The sequence below is a fragment of the Panulirus ornatus genome, chromosome 20 (assembly GCF_036320965.1).
Source record: "Panulirus ornatus isolate Po-2019 chromosome 20, ASM3632096v1, whole genome shotgun sequence".
In the NCBI taxonomy this organism is placed as follows: domain Eukaryota; kingdom Metazoa; phylum Arthropoda; class Malacostraca; order Decapoda; family Palinuridae; genus Panulirus; species Panulirus ornatus.
The window spans coordinates 55,795,623-55,810,752 of NC_092243.1; the positions used below are offsets into that span (position 1 = coordinate 55,795,623).

At 39.4% G+C, this 15,130-nt stretch overlaps 1 protein-coding gene across 3 annotated transcripts in view; it reads left to right on the top strand.

The window, feature by feature from the left end:
• Positions 1-11,156: 11,156 nt before the first annotated feature.
• The window catches only part of LOC139756027 (hemocyanin B chain-like), a 95,881-nt gene continuing 91,907 nt past the window's right edge, over positions 11,157-15,130 (top strand). Inside the window, exons 1-2 of one of the 3 annotated variants that reach the window (XM_071674972.1) lie at positions 11,157-11,338; positions 13,390-14,913. In XM_071674972.1, the coding sequence (XP_071531073.1) occupies positions 11,248-11,338; positions 13,390-14,913 (1,615 nt within the window). In that variant the 5' untranslated portion in view covers positions 11,157-11,247. The remainder of the gene's footprint in view (positions 11,339-13,389; positions 14,914-15,130) is intronic. The other 2 variants (XM_071674974.1, XM_071674973.1) reach the window with 2 other exon arrangements.

Here is a 15,130-nt window from a genome sequence, read left to right on the forward strand (position 1 = left end):
GACGTTTCTCTGTCTCCTGGCTTAAGCATCTCCAGATCCTTCAGAGATTAATGATCAGTAAAGTGCAACTTCTTGGTATTGTGTAAAAATATTTTACGGCTAAGCTGCACAATAAATATGTAGAGAAAGGCTGAAATTGTGAGTGGGGAAAGTGATGTGATAATATTATATGTGAGAAAGAGGGAAATTTATAAGAATCGTGTTTATCTAAGAGTATTGAAATTGGGTTAACAGAGCAAGGATATAGGGATATAGGGAGATGAATTGTTGAGAATGAATTAAGGATATGTAAAGAAATGTATGACAAGTTCATAAGCAATTTTACATGAGAAGCTATTACATTTCCAAGACCAATGAGATGGAAGAGGGAAGCGGTCTTATAAAGCATTAAGATAGCTAGAAAATCTATTGTCAAAATAGAAAGGGGTTTTTGCCAATACAAGGCCACTTATGTGCTATAGATATGTCCAGATACACATGACAGACCTTGTAAAATATAGGTCAAGAGGACGCTGAAGGAAGGCAGAGTACCAACGTCGTGGAAAAGGACAAATCTCATACCTATCTTTAAGAGAGGAATGCAAGAAAAGATGTTCAACTACAGTCTAGTCTGCTTGACGCGCGTGATATTTTCGGTAATGGAAAAGATAATGAGGAAGGGAACGGATGATTTCCTGAAAAGGAAAAAGTATCTAAGTGAGATAAAGAACATGATATCAGGGAAAGGAGATCATATGTAAAAAAATTCTTAGATTTCTCGCTATTATACGAAAGAGAAAGAACATGATATCAGGGAAAGGAGATCATATGTAAAAAAAATTCTTAGATTTCTCGCTATTATACAAAAGAGAAAGATATCATTTGAAGATCAAGAAGCTTGATCACTAGGCAGAAATAAAGGGGAGGTTCTTTCGAAAGATAAACATCTTAATGGAAGGGAACAAAGTATGCATGTCCAAAGAGTATTTTCGATACGGGCTGAGGTCACCAACTGGGTGCCGAAGGGTTCTTCTCTGGAAGCATTGCTCCTCTTGATCGATGTAGATTACCTACTAAATAGTATGGAATCCTGCCTAAGTATATTTCGAGATGACGTAAAAGTAGCGAAGGAAGTGAAAAACAAAGAGGATTGCATGAACATGTAAAGAGTCCAAGACATTTAAAACCCAAGTTGGTCTGATATACAGTTGATGAAATTGAGCCCAGGAAAACATAGAGTAATGAGGATGAATCACGGTGAAATAAGGCCTCGAGGTAAATATCAGGTAAGGTATAATAAGCTTCAGAAATCTCTGCATGAGAGAGACTTAGGAGCCGACAGCGTCCCTAACCAATTGCCAGAACCCCACTAAAAGTGAACAGTTAGGGAGACCAATTGTCCATTGGCAAATATTAGAATTGTATGAATAATGAAATACTCAGAGAGCAATTAATATCCTGCAAACTATATTTTTCCTCAAAAATTAATAGAACAAAGAGGTGCTAGAGAAGGTTCAGTGGATGGCAAGAAATATGGTTCAAGAATTAGGGGAGTTGAGTTACAGGGAAAGGTTAGATACCTCAGATTTGCCCACCATGGGAGAGAAGGAGTTGCCAGTCAACCGATCACAACCTCTTAATCTTTGGACCAGAATGATAATGTATTCAGCGACCAGTTCTTCGAAAGATGTAGGGACAGAGTCACCAAAGAATAAACACTGAATTAAGAAAGTTATTGGTGGATGAGTGGGACGAATTGAAATTTATGGGGAAATGAAAAGAACGGAGGGCATACCGATGTTAAATGTTATATGATTGTGAAAAAGGTTCAAAGGATGGAGACCCATGAGTGTAAACCTCCCTTCCCCTGCAATACAAATAAGTAATTGCACACACACACACACACACACACACACACACACAAACATATACACACATAAGTTAAGAAAACTCTTCTATCAACTAGCGTTACAGATTGTAAGGCTGTAGGCATTATCTATTGGTATTGGGGAAAGGAAGGGGAAAGGTCGTGTGGAAGAAAATTGCTTGGATATTCTTTAATATAAATCAAGATTGTACTAAGTGCATTGCCATTGGACAAGAAGGGTTCGCTGAGGTATATGACGAATGCAAACTTTGCTGTGGACGCCAGGGACTTAGTGGAACTGGGTAAGGTTGTCGCACAGATGTTTCTTGTCGCTCAAGGAATGGGTAAGTGTAGAATTGAGAGGTGAGGCTAGTGAAATGATCCCGGGTTTTTATGCTGGCAAATAGGCGAGGGAAATAGCCGGTATAACCAAAAACAAACATAAAAGAGAAAAAGTCATTAATCATTTTAGTTAAAGAATATTATGCAATTGGTTTGTACAGTATTCCAATACTGTTGGGAAAATTAATGATAGGCAATCGACTTTTTGAAATTATAGCTAACATTCTTGGCTAATCCTTGCCTGCTTCTCAGAGATAAAACATGACCTGCATTCATACGCTGTACTACAGCATAACAATTTTGATACCAATCTACTATATTCTTCCATCCTTGATTTTTTATCTAGGGACCTATCCAAAAATGCCCAGGGACATTGCAGTACCATCCTTGAAGATTAACATGTTTACTGTAAAGTGTCAATCATTTGTTTTTGTTTTATTTCGTGTATTCATTGATATTTTAATATGGAGCATCTTTTTGAGGTTTTCAAAAAAAGAAAGAGAGAGAGAATGCTAGGAGGAAATGAGTGGTGAGAGTAAATGAGCTTGGAAAGGTGAGAGCAAATGACGTTAGGGGAGTGGGTGAGAAGAGGAATGTATTTAGAGAAGCAGTCATGGTCTGTGCAAAAGATGCATGTGGCATGAGAAAGGTGGAAGGGAGGCAGATTAGAAAGGGTAGTGAGTGGTGGGTTCAAGAATAAAGTTGTTGGTAAAGGAGAAAAGAGAGGTGTTTGGACAATACTTGCAAGGAAGGAGTGCAAATGACTAGGAGACGTATAAAAGAAAGGGCAGGAGGTCAAGAGAAATATTCAAGGGTTGAAAAAGAGGGCAAATGAGAATTGGGGTGAGAGAGTATCATTAAGCTTTAGGGAGAATAAAGAGATGTTTTGGAAGGGGGTAAATAACGTGCGTAAGACAAGAGAACAAATGGGAACATCGTTGAATGGGGCAAGTGGGTAAGTAATAACAAGTGGTGATGAAGTTAGAGGTAGATGAAGTAAGTGCTTTGAAGGTTTGTTGAATGTGTTTGTTGATTGAGTGGCAGATATAAGGTGTTTTGGTCGGAGTGGTATGTGAAGTGAGAGGGTCAGGGAGAATGATTTGGTGAAGAGAGAAGAGGTAGTGAAGGCTTTGCGGAAGATGAGGTTCGAAAAGTCGGCGGATTTGGATGATATTGCAGTGGAATTCATTGAAAAAGGGGGTGACTGTGTTGTTGACTGGTTGGTAAGGATATTCATTGTATGTATTGTCCATGGTGAAGTGCCTGAGGATTGGAGGAATGCATGCATAGTGCAAAGGGGATAAAGGGGATAAACGTGAGTGTCCAAACTCCATAGGCGTAAGTCTGTTGAGTATTCCTGGGAAATTATACGGAAGGGTATTGATTGAGAGGGTAAAAGCATGTACAGAGCATTAGATTGGGGAAGGGCAGTGTGGTTTCAGAAGTGGTAGAGGATGTGTGCATCAAGTGTTTGCTATGAAGAATGTATATGAGAAATACTTAGAAAAGCTGATGGATTTGTATGTAGCATTATAGATCTAGAGAAGGCATATGTAAGGGTTGATAGAGATGCGTTGTGGAAGGTCTTACGAGTATACGGTGTGGGAGGTAAGTTACTAGATACGGCGAAGCATTCTTACCGAAGATGTCAGGCATGTGTACAAACAGGAAGAGAGGAGAGTGATTGGATCCAAGTTAATTTCAGTTTGCGGCAGGGGTGTGTGATGTCTTCATGGTTGTTCGATTTGTTTATGTATGGGTTGGTTAGGGAGGTGAATAAAAGAGTTTTGGAGATATACATACACGTCCACACACGCAAATATACATACCTATACATCGCAATGTACACATATATATATATATACATATACTCACAGACACATACATATATACCCATGCACACAGTTCACACTGTCTGCCTTTATTCATTTCCATCGCCACCTCGCCACGCATGGAATACCATCCCCCTCCCCCCTCATGTGTGCGAGGTAGCGCTAGGAAAAGACAACAACGACCCCATTCGTTCACACTCAGTCTATAACTGTCATGCAATAATGCCCGAAACCACAGCTCCCTTTCCACATCCAGGCCCCACGCAACTTTCCATGGTTTACCCCAGACGCTTCACATGCCCTGATTCAATCCACTGACAGCACGTCAACCCCAGTATACCACATCGATCCAATTCACTCTATTCCTTGCACGCCTTTCACCCTCCTGCATGTTCAGGCCCCGATCACTCAAAATCTTTTTCACTCCATCTTTCCACCTCCAATTTGGTCTCCCACTTCTCCTCGTTCCCTCCACCTCCGACACATATATCCTCTTGGTCAATCTTTCCTCACTCATTCTCTCCATGTGCCCAAACCATTTCAAAACACCCTCTTCTGCTCTCTCAACCACGCTCTTTTTATTTCCACACATCTCTCTTACCCTTACGTTACTTACTCGATCAAACCACCTCACACCACACATTGTCCTCAAACATCTCATTTCCAGCACATCCATCCTCCTGCGCACAACTCTATCCATAGCCCACGCCTCGCAACCATACAACATTGTTGGAACCACTATTCCTTCAAACATACCCATTTTTGCTTTCCGAGATAATGTTCTCGACTTCCAAACATTCTTCAAGGCTCCCAGAATTTTCGCCCCCTCCCTCACCCTATGATTCACTTCCGCTTCCATGGTTCCATCCGCTGCCAGATCCACTCCCAGATATCTAAAACACTTTACTTCCTCCAGTTTTTCTCCATTCAAACTTACCTCCCAATTGACTTGACCCTCAACCCTACTGTACCTAATAACCTTGCTCTTATTCACATTTACTCTTAACTTTCTTCTTTCACACACTTTAATAAAATCAGTCACCAGCTTCTGCAGTTTCTCACATGAATCAGCCACCAGCGCTGTATCATCAGCGAACAACAACTGACTCACTTCCCAAGCTCTCTCATCCACAACAGACTTCATACTTGCCCCTCTTTCCAAAACTCTTGCATTCACCTCCCTAACAACCCCATCCATAAACAAATTAAACAACCATGGAGACATCACACACCCCTGCCGCAAACCTACATTCACTGAGAACCAATCACTTTCCTCTCTTCCTACACGTACACATGCCTTACATCCTCGATAAAAACTTTTCACTGCTTCTAACAACTTGCCTCCCACACCATATATTCTTAATACCTTCCACAGAGCATCTCTATCAACTCTATCATATGCCTTCTCCAGAACCATAAATGCTACATACAAATCCATTTGCTTTTCTAAGTATTTCTCACATACATTCTTCAAAGCAAACACCTGATCCACACATCCTCTACCACTTCTGAAACCACACTGCTCTTCCCCAATCTGATCCTCTGTACAGGCCTTCACCCTCTCAATCAATACTCTCCCATATAATTTACCAGGAATACTCAACAAACTTATACCTGTGTAATTTGAGCACTCACTCTTATCCCCTTCGCCTTTGTACAATGGCACTATGCACGCATTCCATTCCGCCAATCCTCAGGCACCTCACCATGATTCATACATACATTAAATAACCTTACCAACCATTCAACAATACAGTCACCCCCTTTTTTATATATTCCACTGCAATACCATCCAAACCTGCTGCCTTGCCGGTTTTCATCTTCCGCAAAGCTTTTACTACCTCTTCTCTGTTGACCAAATCATTTTCCCTAACCCTCTCACTTTGCACACCACCTCGACCAAAACACCCTATATCTGCCACTCTATCATCAAACACATTCAACAAACCTTCAAAATACTCACTCCATCTCCTCACATCACCACTACTTGTTATCACCTCCCCATTAGCGCCCTTCACTGAAGTTCCCATTTGCTCCCTTGTCTTACGCACTTTATTTACATCCCTCCAGAACATCTTTTTATTCTCCCTAAAATTTAATGATACTCTATCACCCCAACTCTCACTTGCCCTCTTTTTCACCTCTTGCACCTTTCTCTTGACCTCCTGTCTCTTTCTTTTATACATCTCCCACTCATTTGCATTCTTTCCCTGCAAAAATCGTCCAAATGCCTCTCTCTTCTCTTTCACTAATATTCTTACTTCTTCATCCCACCACTCACTACCCTTTCTAATCAACCCACCTCCCGTGCTTGTCATGCCACAAGCATCTTTTGCGCAATCCATCACTGATTCCCTAAATACATCCCATTCCTCCCCCACTCCCCTTATTTCCATTGTTCTCACCTTTTTCCATTCTGTACTCAGTCTCTCCTGGTACTTCCTCACACAAGTCTCCTTCCCAAGCTCACTTACTCTCACCACCCTCTTCACCCCAACATTCACTCTTCTTTTCTGAAAACCCATACAAATCTTCACCTTAGCCTCCACAAGATAATGATCAGACATCCCTCCAGTTGCACCTCTCAGCACATTAACATCCAAAAGTCTCTCTTTCGCACGCCTGTCAATTAACACGTAATTTCAATAACGCTCTCTGGCCATCTCTCCTACTTACATAAGTATACTTATGTATATCTCGCTTTTTAAACCAGGTATTCCCAATCATCAGTCCTTTTTCAGCACATAAATCTACAAGCTCTTCACCATTTCCATTTACAACACTGAACACCCCATGTATACCAATTATTCCCTCAACTGCCACATTACTCACCTTTGCATTCAAATCACCCATCACTATGACCCGGTCTCGTGCATCAAAACCACTAACACACTCATTCAGCTGCTCCCAAAACACTTGCCTCTCTTGATCTTTCTTCTCATGCCCAGGTGCATATGCACCAATAATCACCCACCTCTCTCCATCAGCTTTCAGTTTTACCCATATCAATCGAGAATTTACTTTCTTACACTCTATCACATACTCCCACAACTCCTGTTTCAGGAGTATTGCTACTCCTTCCCTTGCTCTTGTCCTCTCACTAACCCCTGACTTTACTCCCCAGACATTCCCAAACCACTCTTCCCCTTTACCCTTGAGCTTCGTTTCACTCAGAGCCAAAACATGCAGGTTCCTTTCCTCAAACATACTACCTATCTCTCCTTTTTTCACATCTTGGTTACATCCACACACATTTAGGCACCCCACTCTGAGCCTTCGAGGAGGATGAGCACTCCCCGCGTGACTCCTTCTTCTGTTTCCCATTTTAGAAAGTTAATACAAGGAGGGGAGGATTTCTGGCCCCCCGCTCCCGTCCCCTCTAGTCGCTTTCTACGACACGCGAGGAATACGTGGGAAGTATTCTTTCACCCCTATCCCCAGGGATAATATACATATATGTATACATATACACATACACACACATACACATACATACGCACATATATACACACACACATACATATATATACATATGAGAAATGTAAGAAACAATTAAAAAACTGAAAGTTCTAGCTTGAAATGAATGAAAAAAAAGAATGTCACATAATGGTTCAACCTCTGGCTATGGAAAAAGGAAATGTATAATTTATTTACACAAACGCCAATAGCAGTTCTCATCCATTTAACCACTGTATCAATAAGCTTCAATGTCTAAGCTACATTTTTCTCCAATTTCACTATTTTCCTTCACATTTTCAATTGTGTCTGAAGGTTCTACTTCAAGAGTGATTGTTTTTCCAGTAAGGGTCTTCACATCTTGGTTACATCCACACACATTTAGGCACCCCACTCTGAGCCTTCGAGGAGGATGCTTTACTTGTGGTGCTGACTTCCCTCTTTAAATTTGATCGCCGTTTCCCGCGTAGTTCACTTTCAGTGTCCCGTCTCCCACCAGCAGCGCCGCCTATCTTGCTGAGGGAAGGCATCACCTGCTGATACGTGCCACATGAGGGAAACCATCGCCACGACCACCACCCGAGATGTCTTCATGGCACATATATATATATATATATATATATATATATATATATATATATATATATATATATATATATATATATATATATATATATATATATATATATATATATATATATATATATATATATATATATATATATATGTATACATATATATACATATATATATACACACACACACATATACACACACACACACACACACATATATATATATATATATATATATATATATATATATATATATATATATATATATATATATATATATATATATATATATATATATATATATACACACACACCCCTGCCGCAAACCTACATTCACTGAGAACCAATCACTTTCCTCTCTTCCTACACGTACACATGCCTTACATCCTCGATAAAAACTTTTCACTGCTTTTAACAACTTGCCTCCCACACCATATATTCTTAATACCTTCCACAGAGCATCTCCATGTCTCCATGGTTGTTTAATTTGTTTATGGATAGGGTTGTTAGGGAGGTGAATGCAAGAGTTTTGGAAAGAGGGGCAAGTATGAAGTCTGTTGGGGATGAGATAGCTTGGGAAGTGAGTCAGTTGTTGTTCGCTGATGATACAGCGCTGGTGGCTGATTCATGTGAGAAACTGCAGAAGCTGGTGACTGAGTTTGGTAAAGTGTGTGAAAGAAGAAAGTTAAGAGTAAATGTGAATACGAGCAAGGTTATTAGGTACAGTAGGGTTGAGGGTCAAGTCAATTGGGAGGTAAGTTTGAATGGAGAAAAACTGGAGGAAGTAAAGTGTTTTTAGATATCTGGGAGTGGATCTGGCAGCGGATGGAACCATGGAAGCGGAAGTGGATCATAGGGTGGGGGAGGGGGCGAAAATTCTGGGAGCCTTGAAGAATGTGTGGAAGTCGAGAACATTATCTCGGAAAGCAAAAATGGGTATGTTTGAAGGAATAGAGGTTCCAACAATGTTGTATGGTTGCGAGGCGTGGGCTATGGATAGAGTTGTGCGCAGGAGGATGGATGTGCTGGAAATGAGATGTTTGAGGACAATGTGTGGTGTGATGTGGTTTGATCGAGTAAGTAACGTAAGGGTAAGAGAGATGTGTGGAAATAAAAAGAGCGTGGTTGAGAGAGCAGAAGAGGGTGTTTTGAAATGGTTTGGGCACATGGAGAGAATGAGTAAGGAAAGACTGACCAAGAGGATATATGTGTCGGAGGTGGAGGGAACAAGGAGAAGTGGGAGACCAAATTGGAGGTGGAAAGATGGAGTGAAAAAGATTTTGTGTGATCGGGGCCTGAACATGCAGGAGGGTGAAAGGAGGGCAAGGAATAGAGTGAATTGGATCGATATGGTATACCGGGGTTGACGTGCTGTCAGTGGATTGAATCAGGGCATGTGAAGCGTCTGGGGTAAACCATGGAAAGCTGTGTAGGTATGTATATTTGCGTGTGTGGACGTATGTATATACATGTGTATGGGGGTGGGTTGGGCCATTTCTTTCGTCTGTTTCCTTGCGCTACCTGGCAAACGCGGGAGACAGCGACAAAAAAAAAGAAAAAAAATATATATACATATGAAAAATGTAAGAAATAATTTAGAAAACTGAACTTCTAGCTTGAAATGAAATGAAAAATGAATGTCACATAATGGTTCAACTTCTGGCTATGGAAAAGGGAAATGTATAATTTATTTACACAAACGTCAATAGTAGTTTTCATCAATTTAACCACTGTATCATACTGCCTGGTCCACTTCTCTTGTCATGAAACTGGAATATTGGCTTATGATGTTTCTCAATTGTCTTCATTACACAAAGTACAACCACATCTTGGATACATGAGGGTAGGTAGTTGGTCATCCGCCATAATAAAGCCTTGACAGACCAAAAGTTTATCTGGACCTCAACTTTTCCAGTACATTCATGAAAAACGTCTAAGCTTCAATGTCTAAGCTACATTCTTTTCCAATTTCGCTATTTTCTTGTCAGAGCACCATGTATGAAAACTATCACTCCAGTAACACAACTATAAACATTTACTTCCCCTTTAAAAAAGTTCTGGGGAAGTCTGTCTCGATACACTGCGGGTCACTGTGTGTATATATATATATATATATATATATATATATATATATATATATATATATATATATATATATATATATATATATATATATATATATATATATATATATATATATATATATATATATATATATATATATATATATATATATATATATATATATATATATATATTTATTTATATATATATATATATATATATATATATATATATATTTATATATATATATATATGGGTATGTTTGAAGGAATAGTGGTTCCAAGAATGTTGTATGGTTGCGAGGCGTGGGCTATGGATAGAGTTGTGCGCAGGAGGGTGGATGTGCTGGAAATGAGATGTTTGAGAACAATGTGTGGTGTGAGGTGGTTTGATTGAGTAAGTAACGTAAGGGTAAGAGAGATGTGTGGAAATAAAAAGAGCGTGGTTGAGAGAGCAGAAGAGGGTGTTTTGAAATGGTTTGGGCACATGGAGAGAATGAGTGAGGAAAGATTGACCAAGAGGATATATGTGTCGGAGGTGGAGGGAACGAGGAGAAGAGGGAGACCAAATTGGAGGTGGAAAGATGGAGTGAAAAAGATTTTGTGTGATCGGGGCCTGAACATGCAGGAGGGTGAAAGGAGGGCAAGGAATAGAGTGAATTGGATCGATGTGGTATACCGGGGTTGACGTGCTGTCAGTGGATTGAATCGGGGCATGTGAAGCGTCTGGGGTAAACCATGGAAAGCTGTGTAGGTATGTATATTTGCGTGTGTGGACGTATGTATATACATGTGTATGGGGGTGGGTTGGGCCATTTCTTTCGTCTGTTTCTTTGCGCTACCCCGCAAACGCGGGAGACAGCGACAAAGCAAAAAAAAAAAAAAAGAATATATATATATATATATATATATATATAAATAAACAGACAATGATGTTGATATCTTGAACGAGATAGGTTCATAAGAATTAGAATATTTTTTACATACTTTATGTTCAGTGATAACCTGTAACAAGGAGATAACATAGACTTATGTGTGTTGCCAAGCACGTCGCAAGCATAAAGATTGCCGCGGGGCAAGACGAGAACTGGTATATAAGATGCCTGGGAGAGCTCAGTACCACCTCCACCAGCATGAAGGTCCTGGTTTTGTGCGCGCTAGTAGCGGCCGCTGCCGCTTGGCCAAGCTTCAGCGAGGAACTTAGCTTTCAGAGTGACTCCTCGGGTAAGTAAATCTTGCATGTTTGCACACCATTACACTACTCGATTGCTGATCGCTACGTGTCTTACGTATATGCTTATTGACCGAGCTTCCCACAACTCATTTCTGAAAATCATTTCAGTCATTTCTGCACTACATTAAGAATATGTCTTTATGTATATAAGAAATTTTACATGTTAACTGATTATTCCTTTCCGTAAATTCCACATAAAGAGAAAGTTCATATGAATGAAAAACGCACTCGTTATCATACCCTTCTCGAGTGAGTAATTTTTTTGTGTCTTTCCACTGACGAAACGTTCGTTTTTCATTTCTTTGGTAGTCGAAGAGCAATGCAGGAAAGTATTTTTGTACAATATTCGTAACAATATTTATATTTCTTCTTTCATGTACATTCCAATTACCAGACTCAAAACTGAAGTTTTATTTATTCTTATTGAGAATAGATCACTCCGGGATTATCACCATTCATCTCAACAAAAAAGGATAATGAAGTCATATTTCTATTTACTGATTTAGTCAGCATATACATTAGTAACTTGTAGTACGTTATCATCTGGAGTTCATTTCTTCTTAGTTCAGTGATGGTTACTGATAGAAAATCACTATGATGCGAAGTGCCGGTTCGCATTCATATATTTTTAGTTTAGTATGGAATGTGTCAGTAGAAACATCTGGCGACAAAGACTTTAAGTCAAGAAAATATTCAGTTCAATGTATATTTTCATCATAGCTTCACCAAGTACTGTTATTGTAAAAGACCAGCAGGACAGTTGCTGACGAAACAGATGCAAGTTATGGTGGAACTTCCTCAAAAGTCATACATCAGCTGATGAAAAAAATGTGTCATTTTGGGACTAACGATTTTTGGTTCGATATAGAAAATAATTAGCTTCATGTGTGATCATGATTTTTGACAGCGTTCTTTTATGACACATACCTATTCACATTGGACCTCCTGAAGGGTTAACTCCTCATTCTTTTCTCATGCCTACTCATTTGTCGCCTATTATCAGAAAAATTGTCCTTTAATTGTGTTTATTAGTCCAAAAGATAGGACCATTCTATACTAGCCATCTGGGTCATAGACAACCCGGCTAAAATTTTGGAACCGTTTTTTATGAAGAATAAGTATTTACCTCATCATCAGTTATAGATAGATGTTCATTTGGAAAACTTTTTTAGACATATACGTATATTTGTACTTTCATAAAGAAAATCATTATCGATAAAGTGTTCCAAACAACCAAAGGTGCTAATGGGCTATTAAAGACACGGGGATGGAAAGATCACTTAAGTTGACCAACAACTATTCATACAAAAACGATTCTCGCCACAAAGAATAAGTTGAAAGTAAAGAATCCATTCTTAGTCATTCAAAATAAAATGAAAGTAAAGATTCCAGCATTGATAATAATCATGATTTATCATTCATTTACCGTTGAAGTAATTCTAAATTTTTTCCTAAACATCTTGAATTTAACTAAGAGAAAGTAAGCGGCACGTTACCACACTTTTGCTGCTCCACATCAGCACTTACCATAAAAAGATTTTATTTCTAATTACAGAGACCTCTCATGGAAATTTTTTTGGACGAAAGAGGCGATGAGAGTGTTACATGCAATTGTAATTCCTAGGAATTAGTTTGAAAAAATAAAGAAATAGCAAATAAACGTACAAAAGACACGCGAGCTGTGTCGAGAGAATCGCTCTTCGTCAGTATTAGAATTTGCGTTGATATATATCGCACAAATTTGAATCTATTTCATAATACTACGTGATATGAACTTCATCATAACCTGGAATGACAGTAATGTAATGGCAATATTTCAAATACAAACACAAAGGAACAGAAAAGAAACAAAATCAGTTGCAGATGTGGCTGAATATTCGTTTAGTGTACATATTCATCCATAGATTTTCATTTATCCTTAACAATTTGCAAGCAAGGTCTTTAAGGTTCATTCTAAAAAGTGCAGTATTGTTATGAAAATTTAGATACAGCAAACTATTATATATTGTCATGATGATTATTCAAATGTCTTCCATTCCAGGAATTACCAACGCCCATAAACAACAAGATATCAACCATCTGGTGGACAAGATCTACGAGCCCACAAAGTATCCAGATTTGAAAGAAATAGCAGAAAACTTTAACCCTTTGGGCGACACTTCCATATATAATGACCAAGGTGCAGCCGCGGAAACGCTTATGAAGGAGCTTACCGATCACAGACTCTTGGAGAAGCATCACTGGTTCTCACTTTTTAACAATCGCCAACGAGAAGAAGCTCTCATGCTTTTTGCTGTCTTGAATCAGTGCAAGGAATGGTACTGTTTCCGAAGCAACGCCGCCTATTTTCGTGAGCAAATGAATGAGGGAGAGTTTGTGTATGCACTCTATGTGGGTGTCATCCACTCCAAACTGGGAGATGGAATTGTTTTGCCTCCACTCTACGAAATCACCCCTCACATGTTTACAAACAGTGAAGTCATCGACAAGGCTTACTCTGCCAAGATGACACAAAGAGCAGGTACATTTGATGTGAGTTTTACTGGAACAAAAAAGAACAAGGAACAACGAGTGGCCTACTTCGGAGAGGATATTGGCATGAACATCCACCACGTTACTTGGCATATGGACTTCCCCTTCTGGTGGCAAGATTCCTATGGCTATCATTTAGATCGCAAGGGTGAGCTCTTCTTCTGGGTCCACCACCAACTTACTGCTCGCTTTGACTCTGAGCGTCTTTCCAACTGGCTGGATCCCGTTGACGAGCTACACTGGGATGCCACTATCCACGAAGGGTTTGCTCCACTTACCAGTTATAAGTATGGTGGTGAGTTTCCTGTGCGTCCAGACAACATACACTTCGAAGACGTGGACGGCGTAGCTCGTGCGCACGACATGGAAATCATAGAGAGCCGCATTCGTGACGCAATTGCTCATGGTTACATTACAGCCACCGACGGACACACGATCGACATCAGGAACCCTAAGGGCATTGAGCTTCTGGGAGACATTATCGAATCCTCGATGTACAGTTCCAACGCGCATTATTATGGTTCACTACACAACACTGCTCACGTAATGCTTGGTCGACAGGGAGATCCTCATGGCAAGTTCAACTTGCCTCCCGGAGTTATGGAACATTTTGAGACTGCCACACGAGACCCGAGTTTCTTCCGTCTGCATAAATATATGGATAACATCTTTAAAGAACACACTGACTCTTTCCCTCCCTACACCCATGATGACCTCGAATTCCCGGGTATAGTCGTGGACGAAATTGCTATTGACGGGAGTCTTGTTACATTCTTCGATGAGTTCCATTATAGTCTCATAAATGCTGTAGATTCCGGTGAAAACATAAAGGATGTGGAAATCAATGCCAGAGTTCATCGGCTGAACCATGAAGAATTTACTTACAAGATTACAGTCTCCAACAACAAAAACGACGATCATTTAGCTACAATCCGCATTTTCCTGTGCCCAAAAGAGGATAATAATCATATACAATTGACTTTGGATCAATCACGTTGGCTTTGCGTTGAACTGGACAAGTTCTGGAAAAAGGGTAAGTACCTTTTACCTACAGGATAAGATTTAGTTTCAATATATATAAAAACCTTGCAAAGTGACATAATAGATCCTATGTCTATCTCTCTATCTATCTATCTATATATCTATCTATCTATCTATCTATCTATCTATCTATATATATATATATATATATATATATATATATATATATATATATATATATATATATATATATATATATACACATATAT